Source organism: Aplidium turbinatum, chromosome 17 (assembly GCF_918807975.1).
Source record: "Aplidium turbinatum chromosome 17, kaAplTurb1.1, whole genome shotgun sequence".
In the NCBI taxonomy this organism is placed as follows: Eukaryota; Metazoa; Chordata; class Ascidiacea; order Aplousobranchia; family Polyclinidae; genus Aplidium; species Aplidium turbinatum.
The window spans coordinates 8,586,414-8,602,537 of record NC_137488.1 but is presented as its reverse complement, the minus strand read 5'-3'; the positions used below and the strand labels follow the sequence as shown (position 1 = coordinate 8,602,537).

General features: G+C 37.5%; 1 protein-coding gene across 1 annotated transcript in view; it reads right to left on the bottom strand.

The window, feature by feature from the left end:
• Positions 1-16,124, bottom strand: part of LOC145786556 (multifunctional protein CAD-like) — a 32,955-nt gene that overhangs the window by 16,380 nt on the left and 451 nt on the right. Inside the window, exons 2-17 of the mRNA XM_082598232.1 lie at positions 13,951-14,092; positions 13,463-13,590; positions 13,014-13,156; positions 12,496-12,637; positions 12,063-12,137; positions 11,460-11,626; positions 10,740-10,880; positions 10,259-10,445; positions 9,113-9,291; positions 8,561-8,674; positions 8,175-8,294; positions 7,936-8,076; positions 7,433-7,513; positions 3,435-3,623; positions 2,881-3,005; positions 1,924-2,062 (exon numbers count right to left, since the gene is read on the bottom strand). Coding sequence (XP_082454358.1) covers positions 1,924-2,062; positions 2,881-3,005; positions 3,435-3,623; positions 7,433-7,513; positions 7,936-8,076; positions 8,175-8,294; positions 8,561-8,674; positions 9,113-9,291; positions 10,259-10,445; positions 10,740-10,880; positions 11,460-11,626; positions 12,063-12,137; positions 12,496-12,637; positions 13,014-13,156; positions 13,463-13,590; positions 13,951-14,092 — 2,213 coding nt within the window. The remainder of the gene's footprint in view (positions 1-1,923; positions 2,063-2,880; positions 3,006-3,434; positions 3,624-7,432; positions 7,514-7,935; positions 8,077-8,174; positions 8,295-8,560; positions 8,675-9,112; positions 9,292-10,258; positions 10,446-10,739; positions 10,881-11,459; positions 11,627-12,062; positions 12,138-12,495; positions 12,638-13,013; positions 13,157-13,462; positions 13,591-13,950; positions 14,093-16,124) is intronic.

Here is a 16,124-nt window from a genome sequence, read left to right as displayed (position 1 = left end):
GTGTTATTGCTTTGCAAGCCAGCTTCTATCCATATCTTTAATGAAGGATCAAAAGTTCCATAGCAACCTAAGCCAATTACAAGACAGTCAGTGTCAGACGTGCGGATAACCACATTGCTTGGGGCTGGTACATCGCAGACAGCTTGCTTTATCTCTGTATATAACAGGAGAATTGTATGAATCTGAAGAATAAGATGAAGAAAGTGAAAGCGACAGCAGTGACAATGAAGAATAAAGAAACGACCGTTTACATTTACACGAACAATCTCTGTTTATGAATGAACAGTTACAATAACTGATTGGAGACATGAAGCAAATGGCATTAAATAAAAATTTACTGCATTGGGTTTATTAGGTTATTTATTGTAGCAGCTGGAAAATGTTCATTACTGCCTAAATTAACGTTCCAAATGATTCATTTCGAAACGTTTTGATTTGGATAGTCAGCTGTTCGATTAAGTCCACATTTAGTGGTGGTATCAAGATCTTGGATCAATTTTCTGGCTACTGTAGCCTATATGCTTCTTGTGTACTTTCTGTTTTTGGTGTTACAAAGCCATGTATTGTCATGTCCTGTTGCCTTTTTTCGATTGACTTAATATGATTTATACAAAAACTTTTTGTAAAGTAGGCTATAGTTCCATTTCATGCATCATGGGACAGCTTGTGAATGTATTTCATCAAAACCTATATAAAAATATTTTTAAATTTAATCCATTCGTACTGTCCTGGCATAGCACTTTCGTTACACCAAGGTTGGTTCGAGAAAGGGATGAAGTAAATTAAACTATAGGAGGAGATTCACTTTTGGGTAGGTCTTTTATCACCTTTCCAACTGAGAGTATTGTTAGATTTGATATTTTGTGGTGCCCTAGAAGACTTCGTTTTGACCACGTTTGGTCCATGTACTCTATGGTGAAATAAACCCTCTGGGGGTCACTTTGATGACATCTTACATCACCTTTCCACCCGAAAATATTGTTAGATTTGATATTTTTGTGATGTCCTGACATAAGACTTCGTTTTGACCAAGTTTGGTCCATGTACTTTATGGGGTGAAATACACCTTCCGAGGGGGTCACATTAAGGAAAGTCACTTTGAAGTCATCTTACACCACCTTTCCACCCGAAAATATTGTTAGATTTGATATTTTTGTGATGTCCTGACATAAGACTTCATTTTGACCAAGTTTGGTCCATGTACCTTATGGGGTGGAATAAACCTTCCGAGGGGGTCACATTAAGGGAAGTCACTTTGAAGGCATCTTACATCACCTTTCCACCCGAAAATATTGTTAGATTTGATATTTTTGTGATGTCCTGACATAAGACTTCGTTTTGACCAACTTTGGTCCATGTACCTTATGGGGTGAAATTAACCCCCTGGGGGGTCACTTTGGGGGGAGTCTTACATCACCTTTCCACTCGAAAATATTGTTAGATTTGATATTTTTGTGATGTCCTGACATAGAACTTCGTTTTCACCAAGTTTGGTCCATGTACCTTATGGGGTGAAATTAACCCCCTTTTTGGGCTTTTTAGGGGGCTCTAGGGTCCAGATCCACCCGGTGCGGTCAATCTTCCATACTTTTTGTGAGTGACATGGTTGACCCCAGTAACTTCAAGGGGTCAAACCTTTTGTACCTTATGGGGTGAAATCTTCTGTCGTAGGCTCCCAGACTATATACAAAGTCTCAAAACTTATCTTTAGGAAATCATATACAAAGGCGTTTTCCAGACGTTGCATCTATGTGAAAAAACGACTATTTGCTGTCTGCGCTGTGGACGATATCTGTGTTGCAACTTTCCCATCATTTAACACTTGGTAATAATAAGATTCGAAAAACAGTATCAATTTTTTGTACATGTGATATATTTGCAACTTCTTTTTATGCAATTTTATGTTAAAAATACGTAAACAACCTCCCCAACGCTCTTCATGCTGCTTCCAATTTGCGTGCTGACACCACTGAATTTCCTTAGGTCCCAACGAGGTATCTTCACAACGCAATAGTCGAGGCTCGGTTCGAAGTTGGCTGTTGTGGAGTTGGTGACGCTGTTTCTGTTAACACGAGGTTGGTTTTACATTGATTCGATGTCGCTTGATAATGAAGTCATTTCGAAATAGAAAACTGAAATTGGCAAGAAAAACTTGCCCACAACCCTCTTGAACGTATTTTATTTTACAATTTTTTTTATCTCCAATTGGTGTGTCTACGTTTATGTCGAACTATCTGTGCTGTGTTTCTCGGCAGTCGAGTGTAGCAGGAACTCAGCGATAGACACGTGTTTCGCCCATGAGGAACTATCTGTGCTGTTTTAACGTCAGATTTAAGAAAAAACAATAGAGATCTTCAGAGAGATTGTGGTATTTTCCATTACGTCACTTAGGCAATGATTAACAAATCAACGTAACAATATTCCATAAATTTTCAAAAAATTAAACAACTGCTAGTAAATTTAGTTGGTTTTATTGTAATTTGTCATCTCGGGATATTGACTTAGTAAAATGTAACACGGTCTTCTCGACCAGTAAGAAATACCAGTTTCGCTTCAATTCACGGCCATTGTTCTTTTCTGTGAAACGAAAGTCCCGCAAAAAACACACAATAAACGCGGTCAGCTTACTTGACAAGTAAACAAAACCAGTCAGGTTAGGAAACTTGCATAATTTAAGAAGCCGCTTTTACGGTGGCGAAAGCTTTATCAATAAATTATACAAGTTTCAGAACCGGACTAAATTTGTTTACTTACTATGTTTAATATTGTTCGGTTGCGTCTTAAATGAAGGATCCTTGTCTAACTTTTCATCCTCAATAACATCGAAAAACCAGAACAGAGGTTAAGTGACTTCAGCGTGTATTTGTTTAATTAGCTTACTTGATGTCTGGCAAAGCGATGCCAAGAGCCAGTTTGGCAGCAATGTAGGCCAAAGGATAGCCGGTAGCCTTGCTTGCCAGCGCAGAGCTTCTAGACAAGCGAGCGTTCACTTCAATGATGTAGAACTGTAAACATAATCGCAACAGTTAGTTTTCTTTTTTTTATAATCACGGTAAACCACAGACGGCTGTATTCGTAACAAAAACACAGCCGAAGCTGAAGGCTGTTTACCACCGCACATTTTTCTGTCTTGTTCTTGTAAAAGTACAAGTTCTCACTACTCGGGAAGGTATTTCAGTTGAAATTGTTCAGCCGCCGCACAATACTGTACAACGACGACATGTGTTTCTTTGTTGTTCATGGTCAAAATAGCACCACCCGCCAAAACTTACTATTTCGTGACGGTGAACCAACCAAGCGTAGCAAAGCGAGGGAAGTACTGTACAGGAATTACGCAAGCGTTTGGGCGCGAATTATGTTACTACTATGAATATAACAAAAGGCTTGCTATTTCAGTGGGATACGTCACAAAAGCCGGTTTAAACAACTCTCACCTCATCAGACTCGGGATTGAGCGCGTACTGAATGTTACATTCACCAACCACAGCCAGGCGACGAATGCACTTGATCGCAGTAGTACGAAGCCTGTTGTAGTCGTTGTTTGTGAGGGTCTGACTGGGGGCGACCACGATCGACTCCCCGGTGTGAATGCCAAGGGGGTCGACATTTTCCATATTACAAACCTGAACAAGTTCTCTCGATTAAAAACGAGTCATTGCAACGTTGAATTAACATATAGAAATACTGAATCTTTAATCAATGTGTAAAGTATTCAATAAACGCGTTCGAAATTTTTCTGCTATTCAATAAGATACATTGTTGTATTCAGGCTTGCGTCCCGTGGTCGAAGATTTGGATTAAGTGGACGGGAAGGCAAGGAAGCCAATCTTCGTGTCCATCTTCAGGCAAGCCTTTACTGTAAGTGTCTTGTCAATGACACAACCACATGCATTGAGCAGTGTCGAACCAGCGCCCTTTTAAGTGCCGTACCAGAGCTCTCACCACTCGGCTATGCAGCCAAAAAAAAAGGATATAGTGATCAAGACAGCTGGGTCATTCTTTTTCAAATCATCCAGAAAAAAGTGAAAATGTAACCCACCATCTCAGATTTTAATGAAACTTTGCACAATTGTAGAGAAAGTTATACTGAGCAAAATGAAACCAATTTTACCGAAATCGGTTCAGTACATCCGAAATTATGCGCATTTAAAAATTGGCAATTTCAGAATCACTCAAGCGTGAAAATTTACCCAAATTTTTATGTGGAGAGTTTGATGTTGTGTAAATCAGCAACATTTTAAGCTATGACCTTCAGATTTGGTGAAGATACACTTGAAGATGATTGTCAACTTCTTGCGAAGTTTCGAAACTTTAGGTCACGCATGAATGATTTTGTCGTTGTTTTAGTTAGGGTGCATTTTTGAAATCAATCAACCATGACGTGTTTTTGCGATGTTGTGCCGAACAAAGCGATACATCAATATTATCAAGTATGGTATCAAATGAAAGGTCTTGACCACCTCTTTCTGTTGGTAAAATAAAATATGTGTGTATTTGTGTCTGTCTTGTTCAAATAAGCAAAAGATTAAGAGTTATTGCTTTTCATATATTTTTGCTGAAAATACACTCTTGAAATGCAATGCTTGTTCAATGAATCAGCCTAATTGGTCATTTAATATAATAACAGTAGCTGCAATTACAGTAGTGGCTATTAGTGATGCAAGCCGCGCAGCGTACGTGGCCGCTTTCGACTTTTTTTTGTCGCGCCGCGTTGAAGGTTGAAATCACAAAGCCGCGCCGCTTGCTGCGTAAACTTTCAAGAAATGTTAAAGGTTCCAGAAGAAGATATGGCTGATACTGCTTCTTCTTGTAACACCAATGCAACTGGTATGCCAGATAATGCAACTTCTTTCAATAGGCTCATGGAATTGCTGAAATCAAAGATCAACAAATCAGAAGCAACAAGAGCACAAAAAATCCAAATGTTGACAATGGTTCCTCTATCTTATAGTCGTCAGAAAGTGGCAGATTATTTTGATGTTTCCGAGTATATGGTTAGAACAGCAAGAAGCTTGTTGCAGCAAGATGGAATTTTGACCATGCCACCACCAACTCACCAAGACAAGGAAAAACTCTGCATCAAGATCTTCAGCAAAGAATAATCAATTTTTACTGTAACAACGAGTATACTCGCATTATGCCGGGCATCCGTGATTGGATGAGCATCAGAAAAAATGTATAGGAGCAAAAACGATTAATCCTTTGCACATTAAAATAATTACACGTGGTGTTTCGAGACAAACATCCTAAAGACAAAATCAGTTTTTCTAAATTTTGCACTTAAGACCTAAATGGTGCGTTACTGCTGGGTGTTCTGGAACTCATTCTGTCTGCGTTTGCACAATCCACCAAAATGTTATATTGCTAATAGATGCAGCGCAAATTGAAGAAAGATACCAGGATCTCATCAAGCTGTTGGTCTGTGACACGAAAAATAGAGATTGTATGCTAATGAGATGTCAACATTGCCCTAAACAAGAAGTTTTAGAAGCTTTATTAAATGACAAATTTGTGGATGTGGATGAAACAATATCATAACATTCAAGGAATGGACGGCAGTTGACCGCACTGAATTAATCACAAGACAGATGACTGTTGCAGATTTTATTGAAGTTTTAGTCCAAAAATTAATCAATTTGATATCTCATTCATACATTGCCAAACAGCAGTCCAACTATCTTCGAAACCGAAAAGAAAATCTTGATCTGTCATCAGTTTTAATTCTTCTGGATTTCAGTGAAAATTACACATTCCGATTTCAAGATGAGGTTCAAGGATATCATTGGTCCCACAATTCTTGTTCAGTGCACCCAGCAGTATGCTATTTCAAGAATCAAGATGACAAACTTCAACACATCAATTTCTGTTTTTTATCTGATGACATGCAACATGATGTTGCATTTGTCTACGTTATTCAGTCAGAAATCATCAAAGTTTTGAACAGCAATATTCCTAACCTACAGACAGTGGAATATTTCTCGGATGGCTGTGCTGCACAGTGTAAAAATTGCAAAAAATTTTATAACTTGTGTGTGCATACTCAAGATTTCGGCACCAGAGCATCATGGTCCTTCTTTGCAACTTCTCATGGCAAGTCACCCTGTGATGGGATTGGGGGTACAGTAAAACGTTCAACTGCCATGGAAAGTTTGCGAAGACCTCTTCAACATCAAATTGGATCGTTAGATGATATGATTATGCACTGTGAAGAAAAACTGCCAAATATTCACTGTTTGAAAATTCAAAAAGGGAATATTGAATTAGCGCGTAAAAGTTTGGAAAATCGCTTTAAATCTGCTACCACAATCAAAGGTACAAGAGGATTTCATTTTTTTCAGACCGGATAGTCAAACAAAAATTTCAATGAAACGAATCAGCAATGTCATAAATTTTTCCTACACCAGTAGTTTTCATCCTCTGTCTCTCAATTCCAGCATGGTTGTTGATTCAAGTCCAGTGCCTAAACAGGGTGACTATGTTGCTGCTACCTATGATGAAAAATGGTATGTTGGTGTCATTCTACAGGCAGATTAAAACAATGGAGACATTTTGATCAATTTTATGCAACCACATGGGCCTTCAAATTCATTTACTTGGCCTAAACACCAGGATAAATGTTGGTTTCCAAACGAACATGTGCTGTGTGTTATTGATAGTCCTAATCTTGCAACAACTAGAGGACAATATCAATTTTCACAACAATCTATCAGTACCATTTCAACAAAATGGAGATCACTTCATGCATAATAAGCGCACACTATATGCATGATTATTTGCCAATTACTTGGGTATGTTCAAATGATGAACTTTAAGTGTTATTTTCAATAAAAATATATGAAAAACAACAACTCTTAATCTTTTGCTTATTTGAACAAGATAGACACAAATACACACATGTTTTATTTTACCAACAGAAAGAGGTTGTCAAGACCTTTCATTTGATACCTTACTTGATAATATTGATGTATCGCTTTGTTCGGCACAACATCGCAAAAACACGTCATGGTTGATTGATTTCAAAAATGCACCCTAACTAAAACAACGACAAAATAATTCATGCGTGACCTAGAGTTTCAAAACTTTGCAAGAGGTTGACAATCATTTTCAAGTGTATCTTCACCAAATCTGAAGGTCATAGCTTAAAATGTTGCTGATTTACACAACATCAAACTCTCCACATTAAAATTTGGGTAAATTTTCACGCTTGAGTGATTCCAAAATAGACCATTTTGAAATGCGCATAACTTCAGATGTACTGAACCGATTTCGGTAAAATTGGTTTCATTTTGCTCAGTACAACTTTCTCTATAATTGTGCAAAGTTTCATTAAAATCTGAGATGGTGGGTTACATGGCCTGGATGATCTGAAAAAGAATGACCCAGCTGTTATTACAACTTTAACCAAACATCGTGTTTCTAAGATAACTTTTACCGTTATGCAGTTGTCATATGCATCTCTGACAACTTCATACTCCACTTCCTTCCAGCCTTTCAGCGACTTGTCAATAAAAACCTATGAAATGAGACAGGTAAAAACCAAGTTTCGACAGAACGCAATACAACAGTAACATGGTTTGTGTCGGCCACTAAGCTGCATTCCAGTTACAAACAAATTATGGTTTTTCGTTTGTTACCAGTTCTGTGGTCAATATACAGAAAGACTTAACTAGCACAGCTGAACAGAATTGGTACCAATACAAAAAAGCATTTTTTTGATTCATACAAGGATTTTAACAAACCAAGTGACTAAAATAAATTAACGTTATTATAAATTCAGAGGGCATCTAACTTGCAACTCTTGTTCCAGCGTATTAATATATGTTTTCTAAACGGGATAGCATAACCATCAAATAATAATAACAAACGAAGATCCACTAACAGAAAAGTTTAAATATTTTAGTATTAAGTTTAACCGAATCGCAAGAATAGAATCACCTGCTTTGTGTGAGCAAATGCAGCTTTCACTATGGCGCAAAATTCTTCTTCGTTGTTGGCGAATCCCGAACCAAGTCCACCCAAGGCATAGGCTGCTCTCACCAAGACGGGAAAGCCAATCTTCGCCGCTATCACACGTGCCTGTATGTGGTGTGAATTGAAAACGAGAGATCAAATGGTTGCAATGATCTGACTGCAAAGGATTGCCATGGAATAAAGAAAACGCACTAAGCACCCACCTCTTCCAGACTGTAGGCAGCATCACTTGGAGCCACTCTCTCGCCAATGGCGAGCATTTCGTTCGCAAAGGCTTTCCTGTCTTCTGACATTTCAATAGATGAAATCGGGGTTCCAAGTACCTGCATTGACGAAAGTATTTTCATTCTGTACCGACTCAGATAAATCGCTGTAGTTTCAATTTCTTCATGAATTATTTTCAAAACTTATTTTACGAACGGGCAGCTAGCAGTGCTGCATTGACCAGCAGCCAGTCAAAATTGAACCTTCAATTTGCATCGTAACATCGTCGATGGTGGTCAAAGGGGCCGGGCGCATCAGATTAGAAGTAAACTTCGACCACGGTTGCGAGTTACACAAAGTTGCCAGGCTTCTTTTTAACGCGTACCTGAAGATTGTACTTTTCCAAAACACCCGCTTTGTCGAGCTTCACGCCGCAGTTGAGCGCAGTTTGGCCGCCGAACGTTAGCAGGATGCCGTCAGGACGTTCGGAGGCAATCACCTGAAAAGAGAACAAAGCACAACCATTGTAAGTGGAATTAATGCTTCAGGACTGGAACATAATCAAAGCTTTCTTTAGTACAAGATGGACTCGTGCAGCTTGGAAAGCAAAACTGAGTACCGCAAATGTAATGTTTTCAAAAGTAGTCTTGAAACTAGAGCTTGCTCTGATGGCGATTTTCGTCAATAACAGCAAACACAATAACACTCCAATTTCAAGCAGCACAGAGCCAATGGTAAAGAATCACCGAAGCATTCAAGTAACATATCATATGCGCCTTGATGTAGGAAAGCAGTTATAATCATAAAGGAGCAAACACACACGGTAGAGATATCATTTGTCCAACAAAAACAATGTGCTATAAGATGCACATGGGAAGACCTGGTTTCTCCAACAAACTATCCGAAATCAAATACAAAATAATACAATACGTCATACCTGGGTGACGTACTCCGGTGTGATGGGAAGAAAGTATATTTTATCAGCAAGTCCACGAGAAGTTTGGACTGTCGCAATGTTCGGGTTTATCAGCACGGTTCGAATCTTTTCTTCCTTCATGGCTTTGAGGGCTTGAGTGCCAGAGTAGTCAAACTCGCCCGCTTGGCCGATGCTCAAACCTACAGCAAGAATCGGCGGTGTAATCTCGATTTGTTTATGTTTGGTACCGAATAACGTACTTCACGTCATTGCTCTTGAACCGCGTTGCTGTTTCAGCGAAAGCTTGGGCTTGCCTTTGCACTCTGCTACACTCAAAATATCAGACAATGAGGGAGTGGGCTACCACAGCTTTAACTAGTCAGCACAGAAAAAAATTATTCATTTTTTAGACATTTTTGAAGGAGTTGTATTAAATTTACAATTTCACTTGCACTCAACTCTGGTTCCTTTTCGTTTTGTTTTGAACTACCAGAGTTTCATTACCGGTCCGTTGAAACTACGCATATCTTCAACAGGTTTGCAGTGCAAAAAAAATTACAGATCCACAAATATGTCAGTGATTTGGGACATGTACTTCTCATTCAGTGAATGAATAATTAAGAAAATCTTAAATTCATATCATCAGTTTCAGTAGTGCATTTATAAGCCAAGATTTGTGAGGTATCACAATATTGTACAACTGTACAATGCACATACATATTTGGGTTAGGGATACTTCACGCAGGCCGCTTTCTTTGCGATCGATATCAGAACAATGTGAACAAACAAACCATGATCATTGAAGCGTGGCAAATTGAAAGCAACGCAGCGAAAATATCAAAACATTTTGAAATATAGTGTTTCTATAGATTTTGTGACGTGAAGCGCAAAACATGAAATGATAGTGTACTCGTGTGCGTGTTGTTTGTTTGGTGAATGGAACTAAACACATTAATCTAACCAAAAACTAATATATTTTTTTATGTTTTTAACTGCGGAATTTTCGATAATTTTGAGATGAGAGTTTTCTGACGAAAATTCGGAGACGAGACAACAAAGTATGCAGTGACCACACAGCACTCATTAAAAAAGAATTTCTGCACATTGTTTATCCTCTAATGATAAATTACGTCAAATTTTGTGAAAGTTTTCACTTTCTCTTCGTACCTCCAGATCCGAGAATGAGAACCGTCTTCGGACGCCTGAGAAATTGATTCAAAGCCAAGTTTTCCACGCCGAGTCCCTTGCGCAGTAACTCCTTCATTGTTGGCTTCACTTGACCTGGTAAGTCCTTATGCAACTTCACTGCTCTCACAAATACGTCGAAGATTGGCTCAAGATCACAAGGACCAGGCTGCGCGGAAAGATATTTTCGTTTGCTGGTTTCATAGAAGATATTTCAAATTTCGTATGTTATAATTTTAACAGTATCGCGCACACAGCCCTGTCTCATTAAGATTTCAATCACGAAAGTCGAAAATTAATTCAAAGTCGGTTGCCTTATTCTTACTCTAGCGTAATCTGCAAAAAAAGTTGAAGTTTTACAGAAATCACAAAATTTCTTCAGAAGTTTCTGAGTCATAAAACTATTTGTGGGTATTTGTGACAAAATGCGCAGAAAAGGAACCGAGGTCTTGTTATAGCTTACAGTGTGTTCCGGATGAAATTGAACGCTTATGAAAGGCAAACTATCGTGGATAATTCCTTCATTGGTGTCGTCGTTCGCGTTGACAAACAGAGGAGACCAGCCAGCGGGTAGATGGCTCGTGTCCATAGCGAATCCGTGGTTCTGTCAACATAAACGGATAATGAAAGGTGTTGATTTTTATACAACAAGTTACGCCTGGTCGATCTAATTCAAAAATAAACAACCTAAATTCATGCTGAACACACGTTTTAAAAACTAGACTGTTTTGTTATCAAATTCAATAATACTGAAAATAAAAATAGTCTAGTTTTCGAAACGTTTGCAAAACAGTTTATGATACATATTTTGGGCTATTATTTTTTGAATAGATTGACCAGACGTTCCATTTTTCTCCTTAATAACGCTTATTTTTTAAATTAAAACAGTAAACAACAGCTTTTATTTCTTTGATATGCGGAAGGAACAGGGAGAAAATATGAAACAAAATTCAGCATACCAAGTAAATTAACTAAAAAAAACTTTTGTTAACTTCGCCAGTTAACCCAACTTGAAATAAAAACGTGTCAAATCGCGTCATCGCATGTCTTTGCCGATAGCTGTGAAGACCTAAATTGCTATCTTGTATTAATCCCATCGTTGATGTTGCATTCGAATCAATAATAGATTATTCAGGGATTTTTATCAACTCTTTAAAGTTGGGATTTAAAACATGAGTTCTACCTGTGAAGTAATAAAACACCTCTGAGTGCCACACAACAGACAGGGTTGATTGTGGCCACGATTTCCGAATTTCATCTTGAAGCTGGGAGCTTCCAAGGCAAGACTGAGCAACTGATGGCCAAGGCATATCCCGAACAATGGCAATGCGGATTTGCGTTTAAGAAAAGCTGCGACAAAGAAGAAATAGTCAAGATTTGAATAAAAAATAGTTTTATTGTGAAAAACCTATAACCCTGTATCACATAGATGTTCCACCTGTTACAGAAATAACTAAGAACCGTGTTAATTTTTATTGCTTTTTTTCAAAGTAATAATCGGAAAACAAAAACATTTGGTTACTCTATCTGTAAATAATAGAGCTCAACTGAAATGCATTTTCAGCTATGAGCCAAAAATACTAACGATTCACGATTTAATCAAAACAGTAACAGCAAGTGTTGTTGAAAGTTCCACCACGTATTTGATAATAATCATGGGAGAATAATAAATTGCAAGTATATTTCCACATAGCACGAGAAAAGACGAATAACAGAGTTTAGTTTTAACAATCACTAAAATACTTTGAATCGACAGTTGGTAGTCGCATTGAATTGACAGACAAACCTTTTATGTTGGAAATAGTTTCTTTACACATTGTGGGATCGCCTGGCCCATTACTGAGAAACAAGCCGTCAAATTCTGAAAAAGCATAGTTACTGCTGCAAAGGTTTTTTTTAATTAAAATTTTTATTCACCCCAAAAAAAATATCGTAGTCTACTGGAATATTTAATTATATGTATATTGAAATATCAAATATAAAACCATCACTTTAGCATCACAAGTTACACAACCGGATGGATAACAATTTATTCGACTTTGAATAATAAAATAACAGTTGCACTAAATTTGTAACAGAAAAAACACAGGATAAGCGATGAAGTTACATAATAAGCTATTAGATCAACTGCAGTTAGAAGTCAAAGCAAAACACACATATAATCCAATCGCGTTCACATAGACACGAAATTTTTCTACTAGGCTATTCAAGTTACGCACCCATTTTATTGAAGTTGTAGTTCCAAGGAACAACAGTCACTTTCGCTCCTCTTTTACATAAACATCGTATTTGATTGTGTTTTATGCCGCAGTCAACCGCAACAATGTGAAAAGTACCTTTCTCATTGTAGACTCGGGTGTCCTGAAAAAGTTCATGTATTGTGCAGGCATAGTTTTAATTTGTGATAAGTTTCTTGGTTCTTGGTTTCCAAATTAAGATTTCAACAACTATTGTAGTGATTGATGAAAAAAAATGTATAGTGCATAAACTTTGGCTTGCATGAAACTCTCCTTCATAAGTTTGCTGTTATTTTTCAAGCAAGATGCTCACAACAAAATTTTACAAACGCTGCTTTGCTTTCACACAATCCTCCCAACAGTTACACAAAATTTCTTACTAGCTGAATATAATCAAAGTACAGGTGCACAATCACTTTGATTGGTTTCAAAAGTTTAATCAGAACATGGTTTCACAAGTAAACTACACATGCATCAAACGACAGTAAAGTGATGAATACCTTCAGTGACACAATGTCAACCAGATGAAGTGAATTAGGATCATCATACTGATCGGATACCGAGGTAACATCACCGATTCGAATTTTGCACAACATTGTACCTTGCGATCGAATCTTTTTTGTTAGTGCCCGCGTGTCAATTCCTGAAAAAAACAAAAACATTTCCTAGGAAAATTGAAGAGGTTTCACCATGTAGAATTGTAGATCCTTTCAGAAAAAAAAAACAGTGACAATTAAATTGACAGTTTGTTTTAATACTAAAAGAGATAAAGATGGTGCAAACTGGTCGAGTTTGTTATTGTTTTTATTTTGCAGTGGCCAACTAATCATCATATCATGAATATGAAAATGTCAAGATGTTGTCAGAACAGAACTGATGGAAATTTTCTTTTGCCATTTTCGATACAAACAAAAAACCTACCAAAGTAAAAGGAAGTTTCAAATTTTACCTTTTATCGCAGGAATGTTGTGTTGTTTGAGCCAAGAGGACAAAGCTTGAAATGATGACCAATGACTGGGCTGGTCGCAACATTCAGTAACAATCAAAGCAGCAACATGAATTTTGTGGGATTCAAACCTGAAATCGACACAAAGTATGAGCATGCGGTTAACTTCAAATTGAAAGCGGCAGACATAATTGCCTACAATCATCTAATCTGAAGCATAAACACATCAGGCCATTATTGCGTTGCATTTTTTAAATAAATTTCAGTTTTGACCACACAATCACAAGATTCTGTAGGTATGTATACTGATTACTGATGCAATACAAATAACTTTATTTTCATGAAGTTTATCTTGGACTGTCAAAGCTAAAAACTCAATCTCGATAACTAAAGATGATTCAGCAGATTGAAATGTTTTTTTACCTAAATAGGGATGAACCATCTGCATGAACATAACTGTGTCTGTATTTGTATGATAAGATTGTGTATACCATTTAGCCAATCCAAACTCATCATCTTCTTCAAGAGGAATCCCATAATTTCCAATGAGAGGATATGTCAAGACAAGAACTTGTTTGTGATATGATGGATCCGTCAAGGATTGCGGATATCCGACCATTCCAGTTTGAAATACTAAAAATAACAATCAGTAAAACACTGCTGCAAAACTCCACTGAACTTCACTAGTAAAAAATATTGATGCAGACATTAAACTAAAGACATAGATATATTCAGGGGCGCAACTAGGGGGGCTGTCTAGTCGGCATGACAGCCCCCTTTAAGATTTGCAACTTCAAGAAGAGGGACGACTAACTAGACTGAGACTTACGTACTACCTAACGTGTGTCCGTTCAAGCTACGTCCTATGCATACCAAACTTGTTTCACGCTCAAGCCGCATAAACCGCAATACAAAATATTAACAGACCGTCATTTATTCACGCAATATGATGTCATAAAAACAAAATGGCTTGGGAAACCGGCTCAGCTTTACGCTTACAACGGCATGAAAAAGAAGCTTTGCAAAGCCATCATTTTAACAAGTTCTCATTCTCAGGTTCAATCGTTTTCTTCTTCTTTCCTTTGTTCTCTCAAAACAACACGCGCGCGCGCACACACGTAAGGGACCTCTGTTCATCACATGCAGAAACGGATTGGCATGCACGACGCACGTGACTTGCAGGCGTTTTGCGGACGGCGGAGCATTTTTTCAATTTTTTTCTTTTCTCCGTATTATTTCCGAATCCAATTACCCGATAAAAAGCGGTTTTTACATTCGATTCTGGATGGATTCGAATCTTAAGGATTTGAAATTCTACTTTGGGCATCCCAACTTAGGATGCAACCTTATTAACCTACCAAAAGAACCTGCAGCTGGCTTTAGGCTAGTCTGATTTGTAATCTTCGTATGGTCGCAACTTCACACATTCTTAAACCAATTTTATAATTTTGGTATCAAAAAGACGGCAATTAAATTTTCTTTACAATCTTGACGTGTATCCAGGCCCTAAGCTTGTGTGGACTACTTTTTAAAATGTGGGCTTGGAGAGCAAACAATTTGCTGTCTACTTTCGAAAGCGCGGGAAACTTTTTTGAGAGAGTAACAAGCGCGGACAGAGCGAAAACGGTCGCTTTGCACGTCACAGAATTGGATCATTGCGCTGTCAAATTACACTAGGCTAATATTCTAACAATCTAACTGTGATATATCCACTTCTACAAATAATTGTTAGTTCTCTCTCTCGTTGCCGACCCCCTTTGATTTTTTCTAGTTGCGCCGCTGGATATATTGGTAGTGATATTGGCCAACTTTGGATTATCGTTATCAATATCGACAAAATTTGGTGGGCAACACTAAAAGGCGGAAATGCGGAAATAAGCCGAAATAACTTTAGAATTAAAACAGTCATAGTATTTGATGATCTCACAATTGCTTCTAAATAATATCTTTCAATGATATTTCAACATAAGAAAATGTTCGGTATTGTGTTGTGGCTAAAAATTGCATTTCCGCCTTTTTCCTATTTCAATAAATTTTATTAAATTTCGAAATTTACTCCAATAACTGTGGAATTAAAACAGTCAAAGTATTTAATGACCTCACAATTGCTTCTAAACAATCTCTTTCAATAATATTTCAACATAAAAGTAGGTTCGGTGGTGAGTTGTTGTTAAAAATCGCATTTCCGCCTTTTTCCTGTTTAAATAAATTACTTTTCATTTTTGAAATTTACTCCAATAACTGCGGAATTAAAACAGTCAAAGTATTTAATGACCTCACAATTGCTTCTAAACAATATCTTTCAATGATATTTCAACATAAAAGTAGGTTCGGTGGTGAGTTTTTGCTAAAAATCGCATTTCCGCCTTTTTCCATGTTGCAACATTTCATTCTTTCATGATGAAGTTATCGCTATGTTAAACTGTAGCCTATGGACGCCAAGATCGTATTTCCGCGTTTTCTACATCGGCATTAAATCGCTACTTCTGCGGATAATACGCCATTTCACGCTCGGCTTATTTCCGCGTTCCTGCCTTTTAGTGTTGCCCAAATTTGGCTAATACAATCAATGATTCCTTCTGAAAATTTTATCAAAACAGAATGTGGTAAAACATTTATTAGGCATTGCAAATGGTTATTTAGTAGTAACATCGCCCTGATATGG